Source organism: Magnolia sinica, chromosome 2 (genome assembly GCF_029962835.1).
Source record: "Magnolia sinica isolate HGM2019 chromosome 2, MsV1, whole genome shotgun sequence".
Classification (NCBI taxonomy): domain Eukaryota; kingdom Viridiplantae; phylum Streptophyta; class Magnoliopsida; order Magnoliales; family Magnoliaceae; genus Magnolia; species Magnolia sinica.
Window position 1 is genome coordinate 7,637,038 of NC_080574.1, and position 15,458 is coordinate 7,652,495.

At 38.1% G+C, this 15,458-nt stretch overlaps 1 protein-coding gene across 6 annotated transcripts; it reads right to left on the reverse strand.

Annotated features, from left to right (window-relative positions):
• Positions 1-920: 920 nt before the first annotated feature.
• On the reverse strand, positions 921-13,287 carry LOC131233499 (synaptonemal complex protein ZEP1-like). Of its 6 annotated transcripts, none has more exons than XM_058230234.1 (19): positions 13,032-13,287; positions 12,893-12,942; positions 11,528-11,735; positions 11,315-11,440; positions 11,012-11,110; positions 10,041-10,717; positions 9,702-9,950; positions 9,478-9,600; positions 9,332-9,400; positions 9,136-9,246; positions 7,919-8,026; positions 7,726-7,836; positions 7,563-7,649; positions 4,723-4,812; positions 4,385-4,492; positions 4,057-4,143; positions 3,878-3,949; positions 2,590-2,690; positions 921-1,351 (listed from the first exon to the last, which is right to left on the reverse strand). In XM_058230234.1, exons 1-18 carry the CDS (start codon positions 13,183-13,185, stop codon positions 2,592-2,594), a joined length of 2,628 nt encoding a protein of 875 aa, XP_058086217.1. In that variant the 5' UTR covers positions 13,186-13,287; the 3' UTR covers positions 921-1,351; positions 2,590-2,591. The 6 variants fall into 6 exon arrangements, 5 of the variants coding, with proteins under 5 accessions (XP_058086217.1, XP_058086208.1, XP_058086225.1 ...); XM_058230225.1 differs by having other exon boundaries at positions 9,478-9,606; positions 13,032-13,283; XM_058230242.1 differs by lacking the exon at positions 4,385-4,492 and having other exon boundaries at positions 9,478-9,606; positions 13,032-13,283.
• Between the last annotated feature and the right edge of the window lie 2,171 nt (positions 13,288-15,458).

Below are 15,458 nucleotides of genomic sequence, written 5' to 3' on the forward strand. Positions count from 1 at the left end.
AACACAACTGACCCACGGTTTTGACCACTGAACCATAGGCTCCGCTTAACCGTGCTAATCGAAGCCTTGGGTCCTGTAATTCCCCTACCAACCAAAACAAGCTGTCCATTTTCCATTAAACGCCTTGGGTCTGAAATGGCGCTGCCCCACCCCAACTATTAAAAGCTTAAATGCACAACGCCCAATGTGCCATGGACCTTAAACCTGGATATTTTACCTCCATCATAGGATCCTTTTAGATAAATTCTAGGAGCTTTTTAAGGAGTCGAAGCCCATCAAAGGCTTCCACAAAGGGATGTAGAGGTTGCCATCGCAACAAGCTGGGAATAGCAAAGCTCAGCCCAAGCCACATGCACGCCATTTCAGACTTGTGAATCATGTCTGGACCCATCCTATTAAAATCATAAACGGATCTGGTCTCACCCTCAGGTCCGGCCTTCATAGCAAATATGGCAAAGCCTATGACCAGGCCAAACCCATTTGTTGGGCTTCAGACTCAAATCCATGCCCAGTCAGTATGAAGATGACCCATTACCTCTAGGCATAGACTCAACAAACCGATCCTTTAACAAAAGGGGAGTGGCATCGTCAACAATAGAAAATAGAATTACAGCACATGTGCCAATGTAGCACACATGAACTGGGCCTTTCATCAGGTCCTAATGTCCGAATATCCATTGGCCCAAAAAGGTAAAGCAGTCCAACTCACATGTATGCTTGATATGGACCATTGGTAATCTTTTCTGGCATCCTTTTTTTCATGACTACTGCCCACCTAAGTCGAGCACACTGACTTTAGGGGCCAGGACTATTCATAAGGCCCAGCCCATTGACCCCCTTACAGATCTCGTACAAGTGTACCACAACAGCACGTGCCTCTTTCAATCAGGCAGATTGCCATGCACTTCCCAGTAGAAAAATGACCAAAAGCGCTTTGTACTTCATATAAAGCTAGTGTAATTGGGAATGATTGTACTTCATCTAAAGCTTGTGCGATTGGGCATGAAATTGTGTGAACCACATGCACGCATGACTGAACTGTGAGTGTGCAGAAGCTTATGTGTGTGCACCTGATGCATGGTGTATGCAATCAACCACCATACAACTTACAAGTTGTATACCTCCGCGATCATCCCAGTCCGTTAAGTCCTATAGTACTATTTACATGTCATAGAATGCATACGGAATTTAAAGAGTCGGAAACAATGTGGTTATATTATATTTTGTCAGGACATTGAAGAAGGTAATTTCCTCTGTCGAGTTGTTATTACTCTGACTCAACTCCAGTGCCGTAAACTTCCCATCCTCCCTGGAAAATTTAGAGGCCTTTCTCTGAAACAGTTTCGACATACTGCAGATCAACCAAAAAAAAAAAACATACCCCAGTATCAAGGACAGTAATAGAGTACATTTCAGCAAAACAATCTTTTTATGCTTCAGGCTACATTTGGAATGCACAAGTGAATTGGATTGTGAACGTTCATTTGCTCAGGAGGAAATGATAGAATCTATGATGTTCGGTACTACTCATATACTGACACAATGCCAGGGAAGGATATCTTAGTTACCACCAGTTTCCACTTTGTTAGACTGCTAACTGAAATTCAATTCGATGGTGCATATGAAACACCATTGAACAGTTTGCTGATCACGGGAATTGTAGTACATATCTAATATGTCAGGCATGCTAGTTCTATATTCAGAGTAGCAATAAGAAAACCTCTAAGATAGTAGGACAGCATCTGTACCAAGATAAGAAATGTTACTCTGCATGACAGAATGCCACTCAATATTTTTGTCACCTACTATTTTCAACAAGTTCTGTACAAAAAAAGGGGCCTGTATTATTATAATGCCTCATAACACAGTATGCTTTTGCGTACTGTAGCTTATGCAAATAGCTAGCAGTGATATACATCGTGGGACAAAGGTGTAAATTCCTTTCTTCTTTTGGTGATCAATGAGCCAAACTACTCTTTGGAATAATCTAGCAGTGTGATCATGCTAACTACTAGATAGAATAAGGTTCTTCCTTTCTGTAATAAACTATACCTTGAGTGAGGCAACTCTATTAGTACTGAAAACACCCGGCAAATGCCAAAAAAAAAAAATCTTCATATTAGAGATGCTATATGTGAAAAATAAAACAACAGTGAGTAGGAGACTGCTCTGGACAGTAACTCTGTCAAGATGGTTCAATGTAGTAGTTTATATATCTATACTATGCCCACGTCATTTGTCAAACGAAACCTTATCTGAAGGGCATATTATCTGATCCAAAATCATATTCATGTTCATTTATGAGTATGAGAAAATGTCACATAATACAAGATGTGCTTGGCTCATTCAAAAAAAAAGAAAAGAAAAAAAAAAAAGAAGAAGTTGAAAACCATACTCATCCTATTAATTTATAGAAGATGAGAAATGCTCACATGCCAGAATAAGAAAAGGAAAGGTTGTTCCCTGAGTTCATCCAAAAAGAATTTTTGGCCAAGTACAAAACCAAAGCCTTCATTGAAGTGCATTATAGTTTCCACAACCTTCAGGGGAGAACAAGAATCAAGCAATCAAAATGTAACTTGCCAATACCTCTAATCAAATGCATAAGGATCATCAGCATAAGGATCCAAAGAGCCCTCTGTAAACAATTCATGGATATTTGTAGGGCACGGCCGAGCTCCTTTGACCACCTGAATAGGAATAAATACAAGTGTGACACATGAATGGAGTCCAAATGCATAGAAGATACCATAACAATAACACACTATAGAGGAGAATGAGGTTGTATCAAAACAATGAATGATATTCTCTAATTCTGGAGATTCCCCCAAAATGCATTAATTTTCAGAAATGAGGCTGATTACAAGACACTAATCTACCACACAAACAACCAAAGAATTTTATGCATGAATCACTTTAATCTTTATTCCCAATTTTCTTCTCATTGCAAAAACTTGTTTTCTGTTAAAGAAAGGGATTTTAATGGTAAAATTCGTCCCTGGTAAGGAGCTCAATGAAATGATTCATTTATGTGAAGGGAAGGGAAGTTTGGTTAGGGTTGAGGGGCCTGAAATGGGGACGATAGGAAGACCTAAAAGGACTTGAATAGAGATCGAGAGAGAAATAAAGCCTTAGATTGGATTCACCAGCAAAGAACAATTCATAAAGCTGTACCAAAATAGCTGGCACAAGGCCATGAAGATGGGATGATGTTGAAGTTAAAACTTCTCCATTTTTAGTCAACTAGCATGGAAAGGAAGCCACAAACCATGCAGCATAGGGTTCCAATGCCTCAAAATGTGATAAATTTTACAGATGTAAAATATGATAACATTGCATAAGCCTCACAAGAGCATAATACATATAGCTAGGGATGTCAACAGGCTAGGCCTATTCAAAATGTTGCTTTTGTGTGGCCCATTGACAGCCCTACATACAGCAGCTCAGTGAAGAATGTTCTGAATATCACTGCATGGACCATTGATCGACACTTCCCAGGTTCGGTGACAGGATGTACCACACCAATCGCATCAAACAATAATTTCACAAGGCACGGTAAACTCCCATTTGGATCATATAACTAACCTTCTTAATTTACATCATCTTACAGTAATATTGAAATAATATAGCAGGGCATGGGAGCACATCACCAATTCCATCCAACAATAAATTTGTGAGGCATGCTAAACAACTGGATTATCTAAACATCTCAATCAATTGCATGTCTTTATGGAAAGAATAACATAATATAGAAAGGCAAGTCATGAAATTCAAGTTGAAATACAGAGAAGAAAAGATATTGTAAAAAGGACATGATTTAAGCAAATGATTCAAAATAGACAGGAATATGAAATCTTCAAAGTCCATCTTGTCATACCTTTTGTACTTTCTTGATGTGTTTGCCATTCTTCGAGTCCTTTGCATTTATTGGCTTGTGCATAGCTGGATCCTGACATGACAGGGACAACATAAGAGCTAAACATAAGTAATTTCTCGTGGATGCAGTTAATCATCTTTCCAAATAAAATTAGTGTTTCCGGGTAAGCAACTGCGCACCCCAAACATGACAGTACTCTTTGTTTTTCTACGCTTCGTAATCGTTCTGCCATTGGAGGTTTCAACTTCATATTCATGACGTGTCACCTGCCGCAAAATAAAGGACCAAATGTTTAGAACCGTTCCTGAACCATGAGAAGTTTGACTAAACAACACCAAATAAGCACAAAATCTGAAACCAAAATTTGTCAGTGTTTTAACATATCATGAATTTAAGCTCATTAAATATCCAGTATATTCAAGACATCACATATATAAATACATCTGCCCATGCAAATCACGAATGTAAAGCATGTATACAGAGAGATCAAAAGATAGGTATGATCACCTTCTTACTATGCTTAGGAATGTCAATTTGGCTTCCCGTGTTCCCTTTATCTACTTTCTTCAATAAGTTTGCCATAGGTGTGCGCATTGTTCCAGGGAAGTTAATGTTCTAGAATGTTCACAAGAGCATCTCTCTAGTTAGTTAATGTTCTAGAATGCATGCAAAGCATACATTTAGTTAGCTAATGTTCTAGAATGCATGCAATGCATACATTTAGTTTGCTAATGTTCTAGAATTTACTCGAATCAATAAATTTCGTGAGCCATATACTTCACATTCAGAAATGACACCCAATTCTTGTTAAAGAATGCACAAAAAACTTATGTTCCATGTTTCACCTTCTTCACATTTTCTGGCCTTATCAAAGCAAGCTGATCTCCTTTTCCAGCATCAGCATCCTTCATCTTGATCGATGAAATAGAGTATTCCTGAAAAAGAAAGCTCATACTAAGCTGATCTTTGTTTTATAATCACTCGCAGAGAAAAAGTTATTGTGACTGTTGTCTGTCTCCATATTTTCAGACTTCAAGCACACCTCAGACATATCTTTTCAAAAAAAATGTTTCAAACCTGTCAGAGAGCAGCAAAAATGAATAATATGCTGCATGGTGACCTTTGGTCAAGTAAAAGTATACATGAAAAGGTTTGGAAGTACGAACACCACTAATCCAGTAGTATATTGTGTTTAGTGTTTTAGCCATCTCGTTTATGGTTTCTTATTCTTTGCATGCCTAGAATGCATTGAGGACATCTGCCTTTTTCAGTTATAAAAAAATAAAAATTAAAATAAAATCCACTAGTGTCTTTTAAATAACTTTAACAGCTTTAACAATTATGGGAACACACACACCCACGCACCCACCCACACACGCACGCACATCACCCCTGTTCCCTAACAAAAATCATCTGAATCAATATGGTGCTCAATCCTAGCATTGTAACAGAGCGTGAAAAGAATTTGGTGTGTTCAAGCTGTAAGTGTACTGTCTCTTTTATGTTCTGATAAGAGATCCCTGTTACATGCTTTAATAATTAATTCCTAGAGATTTGCATTTTTTGCCTCTCACCATCAATTCAACGAGAAATCTTGTCAATATATATTTATGGTACTTCCAATGAAACTTACAGTATCTAAGATCATTAAGGACCCCCAGGTTGTTGTAAGATCAGCTCTTTCATTACCAGTAACTTACACAAAGAAGCTGGATTTGCCATATCAGGATAATTCATCTGCCCTGGGACCATGAACCCACTCCCTCTCCTGATTCGTAAATATACAAGTATTTTGCAACAAATGAAATAGATCATTCTCCACTTCCACTCCTGGTTTCCAATAAATGAAATAGTGCACTTCTTGATGAACATAGAATTCATCTGGGGTGTGATGTGATGTTTGACTTGGACAGCAACAATTCCCTTAGGGTTGTACCTAATATTCTCTATAATGAGAGAACAGGCACATTAAAATCAGTTGCCAAATGTGGATATGTAAATGACGTTTGCAATGAGCAGTTCTTGTTGGAAAATGCTCCTTGCTTGAAATTTTATGACAGGATAAGAGGAATATGTGATAAGCATATTTTATTATTCCCATCTGGTGATGTTCCAGGCATTTATTACATTATTAATGTATATCAATAAATTATGAAAGATTGTAAAGTTTACTCATTTAAAGACAAGATCTCTACCCATCAATGCAATTAAAAGAGGAACACATTTCCTTATCCTAATTCACAACACTTACAAGTAGTAGACAGACAGACATTATTTTGTAAGAAAGTGTCAATAAAGGTACTTCAGAATTAAGCAAAACCTTTTCATTTTTTAATTAATGAGAAATTTATTTTATGCTTTTTTTTTATATATATAGATAACATGAACCTGAAACATAAATATAAAGTAATTAATGAAAAATCTGATTAAAACGAGAAAAAAAAGAAAGAAAAAAAGCACAAGATCAGCCTGCATAGGTGCCACTTGCCACAGAGCAAGAAACCATTCAGCATCTTATCCTAACAACTAATATAAGCATGTTGAATGTCCATGCGCGTCTGTGAGTGCGTGCACGTGTGTTTTTGGGAACCGCATAATGGGGATGCTTTTGATTTATGGTTGGAAAATCACTGTAATATTCCATGTGGCCTGTGTTTAGAAAGCTCCCTGAATAATAAATTGTAGCCATTGGAGGTGAACTTCATCCTAATAATAAACAATCACTTCTATAGAAACCTTTCTAGATCTATTAACAGTTTCTTGACAAGTTTTTGTATTCGGTGCAAATAAGCAGTAAGTTTTAAAATGGTGCATCAATCCAGCTAGCTTGACCTTGCATTAGCAGCGAAAATTTTGACCCAGTAATCATCATTAGAAGCTACCATGTACAGCAGAACAACAAAAAATGAGAAAATGTCTAATGTTGCCAAATATCATTCAATAGGATTTGCAAAGGCAATGAATGTCTGACTAATGCAGGGGCATTTTCACACTGGGCTCGAGTAGGATCACCTGTGGGAAGCAGGGTCACACTCGGGGTGGGCAAGGCCCACGGGGGAGGTCTCGTGTTTGAGACTCCTCACCGGGGGTGATTAGTGCAGGGGCATTTTCACACCAGGCTCGAGTGGGGTCGCCTGTGGGATGCAGGGGCACACTCGGGATGGGCAGGGCCCACGGGGGAGGTCTCGTGTTCGAGACTCCTCACCGGGAGTGATTAATGCGCATTTCATACTGGGCTCGAGTGGGGTAGCCTGTGGGATGCGGGAACACATTCGAGGTGGGTGGCCTGTGTGAGGAGGTACCCATGTGATTTGAGGCCCACGAGGGGGGTTCGGCAGAGGTCTTAACCAATGAGATGTGGGGCCCGGGCTATGAGATAAAGGGATTAATTCGCCATATACTCTAACAGTTCGAGCTTTTAGAGCAAGTGGTTAATTGTCCTGCATCACTAACAAGTATTTATTAGTCCCATTATCTCATCACATTAACTTGATTAACAACCATATCATTCTGAAAGTGTAGAAAGTAGAAGTGAAGCTTCCCACAACAGTATGAGGTGCTTTGGACATTTATAAGGAAGGAAGAACTAAAATAAAGATTATGATATCAATCTAATACCATACCATTGTCTATGTCAAACGCCTTAAAAGTTTAAAGAAATCCCTAAGCAGTTCAAGCAGTAAACCTTCTTTGAGTTCACTTCTAGATCCTCATGTTGACTATCACCCATTACTTTCCACTGCAGCTGTAACAGTGCTCTCTGTTTTTCTTCCTGTGATACATGGCTTCAACGTTAGTATAAGGTACCAAAAAAGTAAATCGACGAGCTAATAAATTGTCATATGTACCTTTGACTTCTGGAGTTCCAGCTCATCCTGTAGTTTTCTACATTCATCTTCGTGTTGATGCCTAAAAGCTTTCATTTGAACTTCGTGTTCTTTCTTCAGCAATGTAGTTTTCTAAAATTTTGACCAACTTATTAGAAAATTAAATAAGGTAAGAATCCTGGACAATAAAAAACTAACCACATAATCTACTTACCTCCCTCAATTCATTTTCAGCTTGTAGATGGACACGTTGTAGCTCTTCACTGTGGTGCACCCTAAGATTTGATTCCTTCTTTTCATTTTCCTGTTGGATCCGGTTAATCTGCATGGTACAAAGTGATTAATGAAGGTAATGTCAACAATGGATTGGAAAGCTTCAACTCAAAAGTTAGACCTGGTATCTGGATTCATAAACAAATCAAACTGACTAAAAATTAAATAAAATTTTCCACCAAGAAGCATGAAAAACCAAGCATTTCATGTTTGCCTGCCCATGCATGACCACTGCAGAAAACACACAACCACAGAAGGAAGAGAAACGGAGCAGACAAGTGCAAAAGTGTATCACAAGGATAAAACTAATTGTTTGTGGATTCTTGTGTGGGTACTATCTGTAGTTTCTGCAATTTCTCAATCTAGACATTTTAAATTCCCTGAGAGCTTCCACTAAATAAGTTCTGCATTTATTAGATACAGAGGCACATGTTAAATTCTTTGATAGTATTCTGTATGCATATGCTTCTTAGGCAATTTTCTTCTTGAATTTTTGAGAATGGTCCCCCTACAACAACTCCCACGCCATCGAACTAATAGATAGATCCAAGTATTCTAACTGATGGCATTCTTTGCTAGATGTGCGACTATTACGTTGGTCCTATACTAATCATGCATTGTAAAATCATGTTTCTTTCATAAGTCATGCATGTAACGTCTGATTAAAAAGTAGTGCTTTTCTCTTCTTTTTCTTTTTTTCTTTTTTTTTTAAAAATTATAAATCTGACATGAATTGAGGGCAGGAAAACTCTACCCCTTAGTCAAGTTATCTTGAAATGTGCAACAAGCAAGAGCATTAAGCCTCAAGCAACTCTGAACGGATGAGTTTACAACGTCCAGATCAAAAATTTTAGATATATATCTTGTGCAGGTCCACATTGTGTGCGTGGTCAGTGGGAAAACTCCACATTACTGTGTTGAGTCATTGGTAAAATGCAGGATAGAAGTGTCCAAATTAAGAATGACGAACACTACTCTACTCATGGAGTAATATAGACAATTCATCCGACCAAGAGGTGAAAGCAGTGCCTGCAGAGTCCAAAGCATGTTGGCTTGTGAGCCATAATTTCAAACGGCACATCCAGGTGCATTTTTTAGAATGTCTAGCATAATGAAGTATGATCAGCTATATTTAGAACACTAGACTTCACTACTTACCAATGCACCATGTTCCTCCTGAACACACGATAAGAATCGACATGCTTCTTCTTTATTTTCTGCAATTTTTTCATCATATTTTCTTTCCATTTCCCCGATAAGCTTGTCAGCCTATTGGTTCAAATAATATACAAAAAAATGAATGATAATCCAAAGTACATGAAGATCAACTGAGCAGTTTAAAAATGGAGCAGACCTTTTCTTTCTCAGTATTAACAATCTCTAGCTTCTCCACCTCATACTTCCGTCTTATGTCATTAATTGCCTAATCAAAGTCAGTGAGTTCCCAATTAAAACAAACTTGCCATAAATGAAATGTGGTGAAAATGGAAAAAATGGTACCTGATCATTCCGCTGAGAAATTTCCTTTAAATGTTTCGTTAACTCCAACTGCTTTCCTTCTAGCATCAAATCGTATTGTTTCCTTGCTTCTATTAGTGTGTTTTCAGCCATGGCAAGTGATGCCTGAATCTGAAGACACATCCAATAGTTGAGAAAAAATTCAGTGAATCAAAAAAGGAATAAAAAAATAGAAGAAGAATCAATTAGCAAGTTTTTTTTTAAACCTCTGCTCTTTGCTCCTCCAACAGCTTCTGTTTCTCCTCAAATTGCATATGGAGACGTTCCTTCTCATCTAAAATTTCATGCAGCTGGATGACTTGGTTCTCCAGAGAACCAACATGTTCGTCTCGTGTTGCAATCTCTTTTTCAAGAGCTTCGATCTGCTCCGCTTTCCCTTCTAGTGTCACTTGAACCTTCTCTTGCATATCTTGATTCTCAGATTCTAATGTTGAAATTTTCAGCAACAAATCTTGCTGGGAAGTTCAACAATATGGGTTTAGAACAGGAATATAACATTCCAGTGTTCATAGTCAGTAGCAACAAACAGCAAGTCAGCAACAAACCATTTGATTAGTAGTTAGGCTTGAGGCTTCTGACATAAGTTTAACTTTCTCCTCCAACTTAGTAACCAACATCTCTAACTCGCTCTTTATTGAAACAAGATTCTCTGCTTCAGATTCCAACCTCTGGATTTTCTCTTCTGCTAGACAGCATTCCTCAGCATGTTGCACCATCATAATTTCATGGACCTTCTGCAGCTCAGAAACCTTATTCTTTAGTTCTTCAATTTCTGCTCGGAAGCTATTATTTTCTGATGCAACATGCAGAAATCGTTCATGAAGTATGTCAAGCTTTTGTTGAGCATGCTTTGCAGCAAGGTCCTTCTCTTGCTGAACCAACTTGTAGCAAGTGTCATACGTAGAAGTCAACTGAAGCACATTCTTCGAAGCAGTCACACTATGTTTATCCAATTCAACTATTTTTGCCGCCAAGTCATTAATGGCATCTTCAAGACTCTTTGTCTCTTGACCAGATTTGAGTAGTTTTTGTGCAAAATCTTCATTGCTAGACTGAAGAGCAATCTTTTCTTTCTCCAAACTTTCCTGAGTGGCTTTCAAGCATTTGCAGATGTCTTCTTTTGAGCTTAACTCAAAATGTGCCTCTTGTAACTTGGAATTAAGAATTTGCAAGCCTGACTTATCTTCTTCAACAGTGGCTTCTAATTGTTTGATAATAGAGTCTATATGCAAAGTACATGTAAACAAATCTTTATTGAAGCAACAATCTTTTAAAAATTAAACTGCCTAAGAAAGGAGGAAAACACTAAACCAACAAAAAAAGGTCAGTGATTCAGCTTCTCAAAATCTAGAGATCCATTGGGTCTGTTTGTGTTATTTTTCTTTCTATTATTCTTAAAAATTCTCAAATTTCAAGCTACCATTTAAATCTGCAGTACCGCCAAACTGACAATTCAAAAAAAGGAACCAGCTTGAGTAACGGCACATTTGACCTTTCAAGCAAGGAAATTACATACCTTTTTCCATTATGAGATCATGAGCCACACAGCGCTCATCCCCAATTCTTTTTTCCAGTTGCCCTTTCTCATGTGCAAGTTCCGTCAGCTCCTGTTTCCCTAATGATAAATAGGGGGGACAAAACAGACACATCAGAATAACTTCTGCATGTTGAAAAAGGGTACTTTCGACCCATTCAAGATTATCTTATCCATGTGTACTTTAGAAAGGTATTTTCTTGCCTTCAAAGATAAAGAAGAGAATAACATCAACGATCATCAATCCAAAAACCTATAATTTTCACAAACAAAGCAAGATCATACTGTTTCTGATATCTTTCTCGGCGGACTCTAGTTTTGAAGAAAGGGCATTCATTTGAAGCTGAAAATCATCAAATGCTTTCGAACTCGTAGATAACTTCTCCTCAAAAAACTTTTTGTCTTCCTCAGCTGTAAATAAAATTGTTAAACTGTTAGATGAAGAATTCTGAGAATCATAAGATGGAAGATCAAGCAATTCTATTCAAGAAACCCTACCTTCTCGAACCTGACCAGCCAAGTGCTGCAGAGTTTCAGTCAACTGGTCACAAAAAGTCTTCGTCGAAGATAGTTTTGAATCTAATCCTTTCCAGAGCTTCACATCCTCTTTCTGCTTCACTTTGAGCTTTGCATTTTCATTACTCGTTTCCTGCAATTTCAACTCCAGGGCACGAATATTCTCAGCTGATTTCTTCAGTTTTGAATGCTGCATGATGTGCAAAAGTGGTGGATCAATCAGTCCCTTGAATCAATATTTCAGTACATGACCTAAAGTCTAGAGAAATAGTGACATCACAAGGATGAATGCAATAAGAAAAAAGTACTGAGAACTTATGGCGCCCTGGAAAATTCCAATTAAACATGAGACAATATAAATTAAAGGTCATTGCCAGTAAATCACAAGACCAGTCAGGACAAAAATTGAAGAATTCAGTCGGAAAACTTAAAGAGCCACGCTAGGTACCCGTACAGTGGGAGCCACGAGGGTGGAGTTTTCATGAGATCCACCCCGTTCATCAAGTACAGTGTCTCGTTTTCACCTTGTAACCCAAAAATCATGACCAAAAGAAACACCCTAGATTCACAGTATTCCAAAACTCAGGTGGGCCATGCTACGTGAATTTAGAGGTTTTTAGGTATAAATTTATGAAGCCACCCACCTGAGTATTAAATCGGCCTGATTTTCAAGATCAAGGCTAAATAAGGGCTGACGCACCTAGTGGATGGGGTGGATTTCATGCAAGTTCATTTGTTTCCTCCACATTAGAGAAAGTGAACCTGATGGGTACCTACACGAGGTACGAAAGAGTTTTACAAACTTAAATTCTAGTAAATTCTAGTACATTATAGCTGATATAGGATAATATGAAGAAAGTGAAGAAAATTTTTAAACCAGTAAATTGAAGGGAGAAATGGTTGAGGGTGAAGAGAATCCCCAAGAATGTCTTAAACACTAGTAATACGAGGTCAAATTCAGTAGAAAAGCCCAATCAAGATATCAAAAATGTTGAAATTAGAATCTGCTATTTGGCACAATGACGGAGATCTCAAGGGAGGAAGCCTAAAATCTAGTATCAGATTACACATTCCCTTCAAACAGGGGTAGAATTCAATAGAAATGCCGAATCAGGAAATAAACCTGAGATGTAGAGAATCAGATGCAGAATCAAGAATAACCAAAGAGAATTCCAGGAGAAAAACAGAAAACATAGTGCATCAAAAGGCAAACTCTCAAAAATGAAAATAAAACAGAGAAAAATCAAAGAGACGTCCAAATCCACGGGAAAATCCATCACCTTCCCCAAAGGAACCACTGCAGATGCGAGAAAAAAGAACAAAAAATTAAACAAGGATCTGCTTTACCGCCATTTCAAGATCAGTTTTCACAGAAGCCTGTTCTTTAACCAGCTTCTCTGAACCAATAAATCAACGGCAGAAACAGTCACGGACCTGCAATTCTCATGTAAATCGATCCAGAAAACAGGAATTTTTCTGAAACTACCTGCGGTGAGCTTCAGATTCGTGAAACTTCCATAGGAGATCGAATCCGAAGATCGCGGTGGGGCCGGAAAGCTCTTGGATGATCCTTGAACAGATCCGGTGATGGATCTGAGCTTATCTAAGCTCTTCACGCCCGAAAACCCTAGCTTCTGCATTGCGTGAAAACGCCCTTTGAGCAGGAACAAAGGAAGAAAAAATCCTAGGAAGAAGCTCGGGAGCGTCTCAGAGCTCCGGGATTTCCGAGCGGGGCGATTGAATTGGAAATGAGCGCCAAGAGGCCCTTTTATAATGTCGGCCCACACGTTACTTTGATGATTGAAAAGACCTTCCAAAAATTACGTAATTAGCACTTAGTCTTGAAAATTACCTGCTGCACGGACGTGGGTTCGGTGCATCCCTGACCGTGGGGCCCACCGTGATGTATATGTTTTATATCCACACCGCCCATCCACTTTTCCAGCTCATGTTAGGACTTAAACCCAAAATAAAGCAGATCGAGATCTCAGGTGGACCACACCACTGGAAACAGCGGTGATTTAACGCTCACCTCTAAAAATTTCTTGAGGCCCACAAAAGTTTTGGATCAAGCTGATATTTGTGTTTTTCCTTCATACAGGCTTGTTTGACCTTACCAACAGGTGGGATAGCAAACAAACATTACGGTGTGGGTTCAATCAACACTTTTCCTGTGGCGTGGTCTATCTGAGACTTGAGAGTTGGATCTACTTCAGGCACATGTTCTAAAATGTGCTGGCAAAACGGATGAACGGCGTAGATATAAAACATATAAATAATTGAGCCTCACAAGTTCCGGATCGACCAACATCACGTGGCTGCCCGGATCCACACGATCGGCACCGTGCCCTTGCTTATGATCTCTGGCAGATCATTCCCAGTGATACGTACGAGGGAGAAGGGAGAACGGATTGTCGATTGATACTGCCCCCACCTCGTTTGGACGCGGATTGCGCACTGAGTAACTCTACCCTACAGCGTACTGAGCAAACTCTGTGTCCCATCTTGATATATGTATCTTACCCACGCCGTCCATCAGTTTTACCAGCATATTTTAGGGAGCTCACCAAGACGTGAGGCCCTTACGGTGGGGCCCACCTTGATGTATGTATTATGCATCCAGGCACACCTTAGGGGTCGTTTGGCACCGTGGATTTGAGAGGATATCAAATCCTGGGTTGCCTGGGTACCATAAAGTAACCAGGGGTAACAAAGAGGATGTTTGAAATACACTCAAAGTTTGGATTATATATAAAACGCTTTTAAGAGTTGCATGTGTAACATGTGTGTCACTAGACTATTAATTTATTGGGCACATGGCTCACTAATGACATCCCAAAATAATTAGATTATCAATTGCATCAATATAATTAATTTAATACGATGATCGGCACCATCCAAACATCTTCCATGTAAAACAATGTTTAAAAATACTTGGTTAGTCTCTTGAACGTGATCTTGTGCTTGTGGCTCATCTTAGACTTGGAATTTTATCATTTTTGGGCAAAGTATATATTTCAACGAGCTTATTACAAGCACTGTATCAAACATTACATACGTTCACTAATTAGATATATTCATAGTGATTTAGTAATTAAATTTAAACCCCTGTTAATATACTATGCATATCTACTTTTGGATTAAACGTGATTTCATATTTAGGGTACCAAACACAATAGGAGGATTTCAAAATCAAGGAGGTTCCAAATCCACACTCCCAAACATGCCCTTAATGTTTTGGTAGTATTTATTTTCCAAAGGATTTTTTTCCCATATAACTGCTATATTTAGGTTATTCCCAAATAAACATAGGCTTTTAAAATATTTAAAGTCATTTAAGATTTGCATCATTAGACATCCAGTCGCATGTCGTTGTATACTGTTGGGGTCATGTATGATTAAAACTGTATTTTTTAAATAAAAAAATTTATCTTTGTTTTTTTTTTTTTTTAAATTCAACTAAATGTTGATAAATTGATTATATCATATTATAGATTTATAATTACTATAAAATATAAGGAACAAAAAAAACCAATAAATATTATATTAAGGATGGACCAAAGCATGTATAATCAAGCTATCCTTAAAGCATTATTCACCCCTTCTCAAAATAATTGAGATTGTAGATAGGTTGCAAGCAAATTGCTTTCAGGATATGATGAGCCTGTGTGTGGTTTTGCATTCAGTGAGCACGAACTAATGGAACTATGTAAACATGGCTTTTAAAAGAAAAATCTCAAATGGAAAGAGAGATAGAAAGTAGAAAATTGGGTTTGCTAGATTAGACCACTATACTGATTTGGTTCTTGTTGGCTTAGACCACTACACTGGTCTAGTTCTCGCTAACTTAGACCACTAGTTTAGTTCTCTATGGACTTACTTGCTTAAGTTTGTATTAAACTTGTTGGCTTGA

Coding starts and splice junctions, on each gene's coding strand:
- LOC131233499 (XM_058230225.1), bottom strand. CDS start 13,185: ATGCAGAAGCTAGGGTTTTCGGGCGTGAAGAGCTTAGATAAGCTCAGA. Junction 11,736..12,892: donor AAACTGATCTTGAAATGGCG/GTAAAGCAGATC, acceptor CACATCATGCAG/CATTCAAAACTGAAGAAATC. Junction 9,951..10,040: donor GCCTAACTACTAATCAAATG/GTTTGTTGCTGA, acceptor TGAACTTCCCAG/CAAGATTTGTTGCTGAAAAT.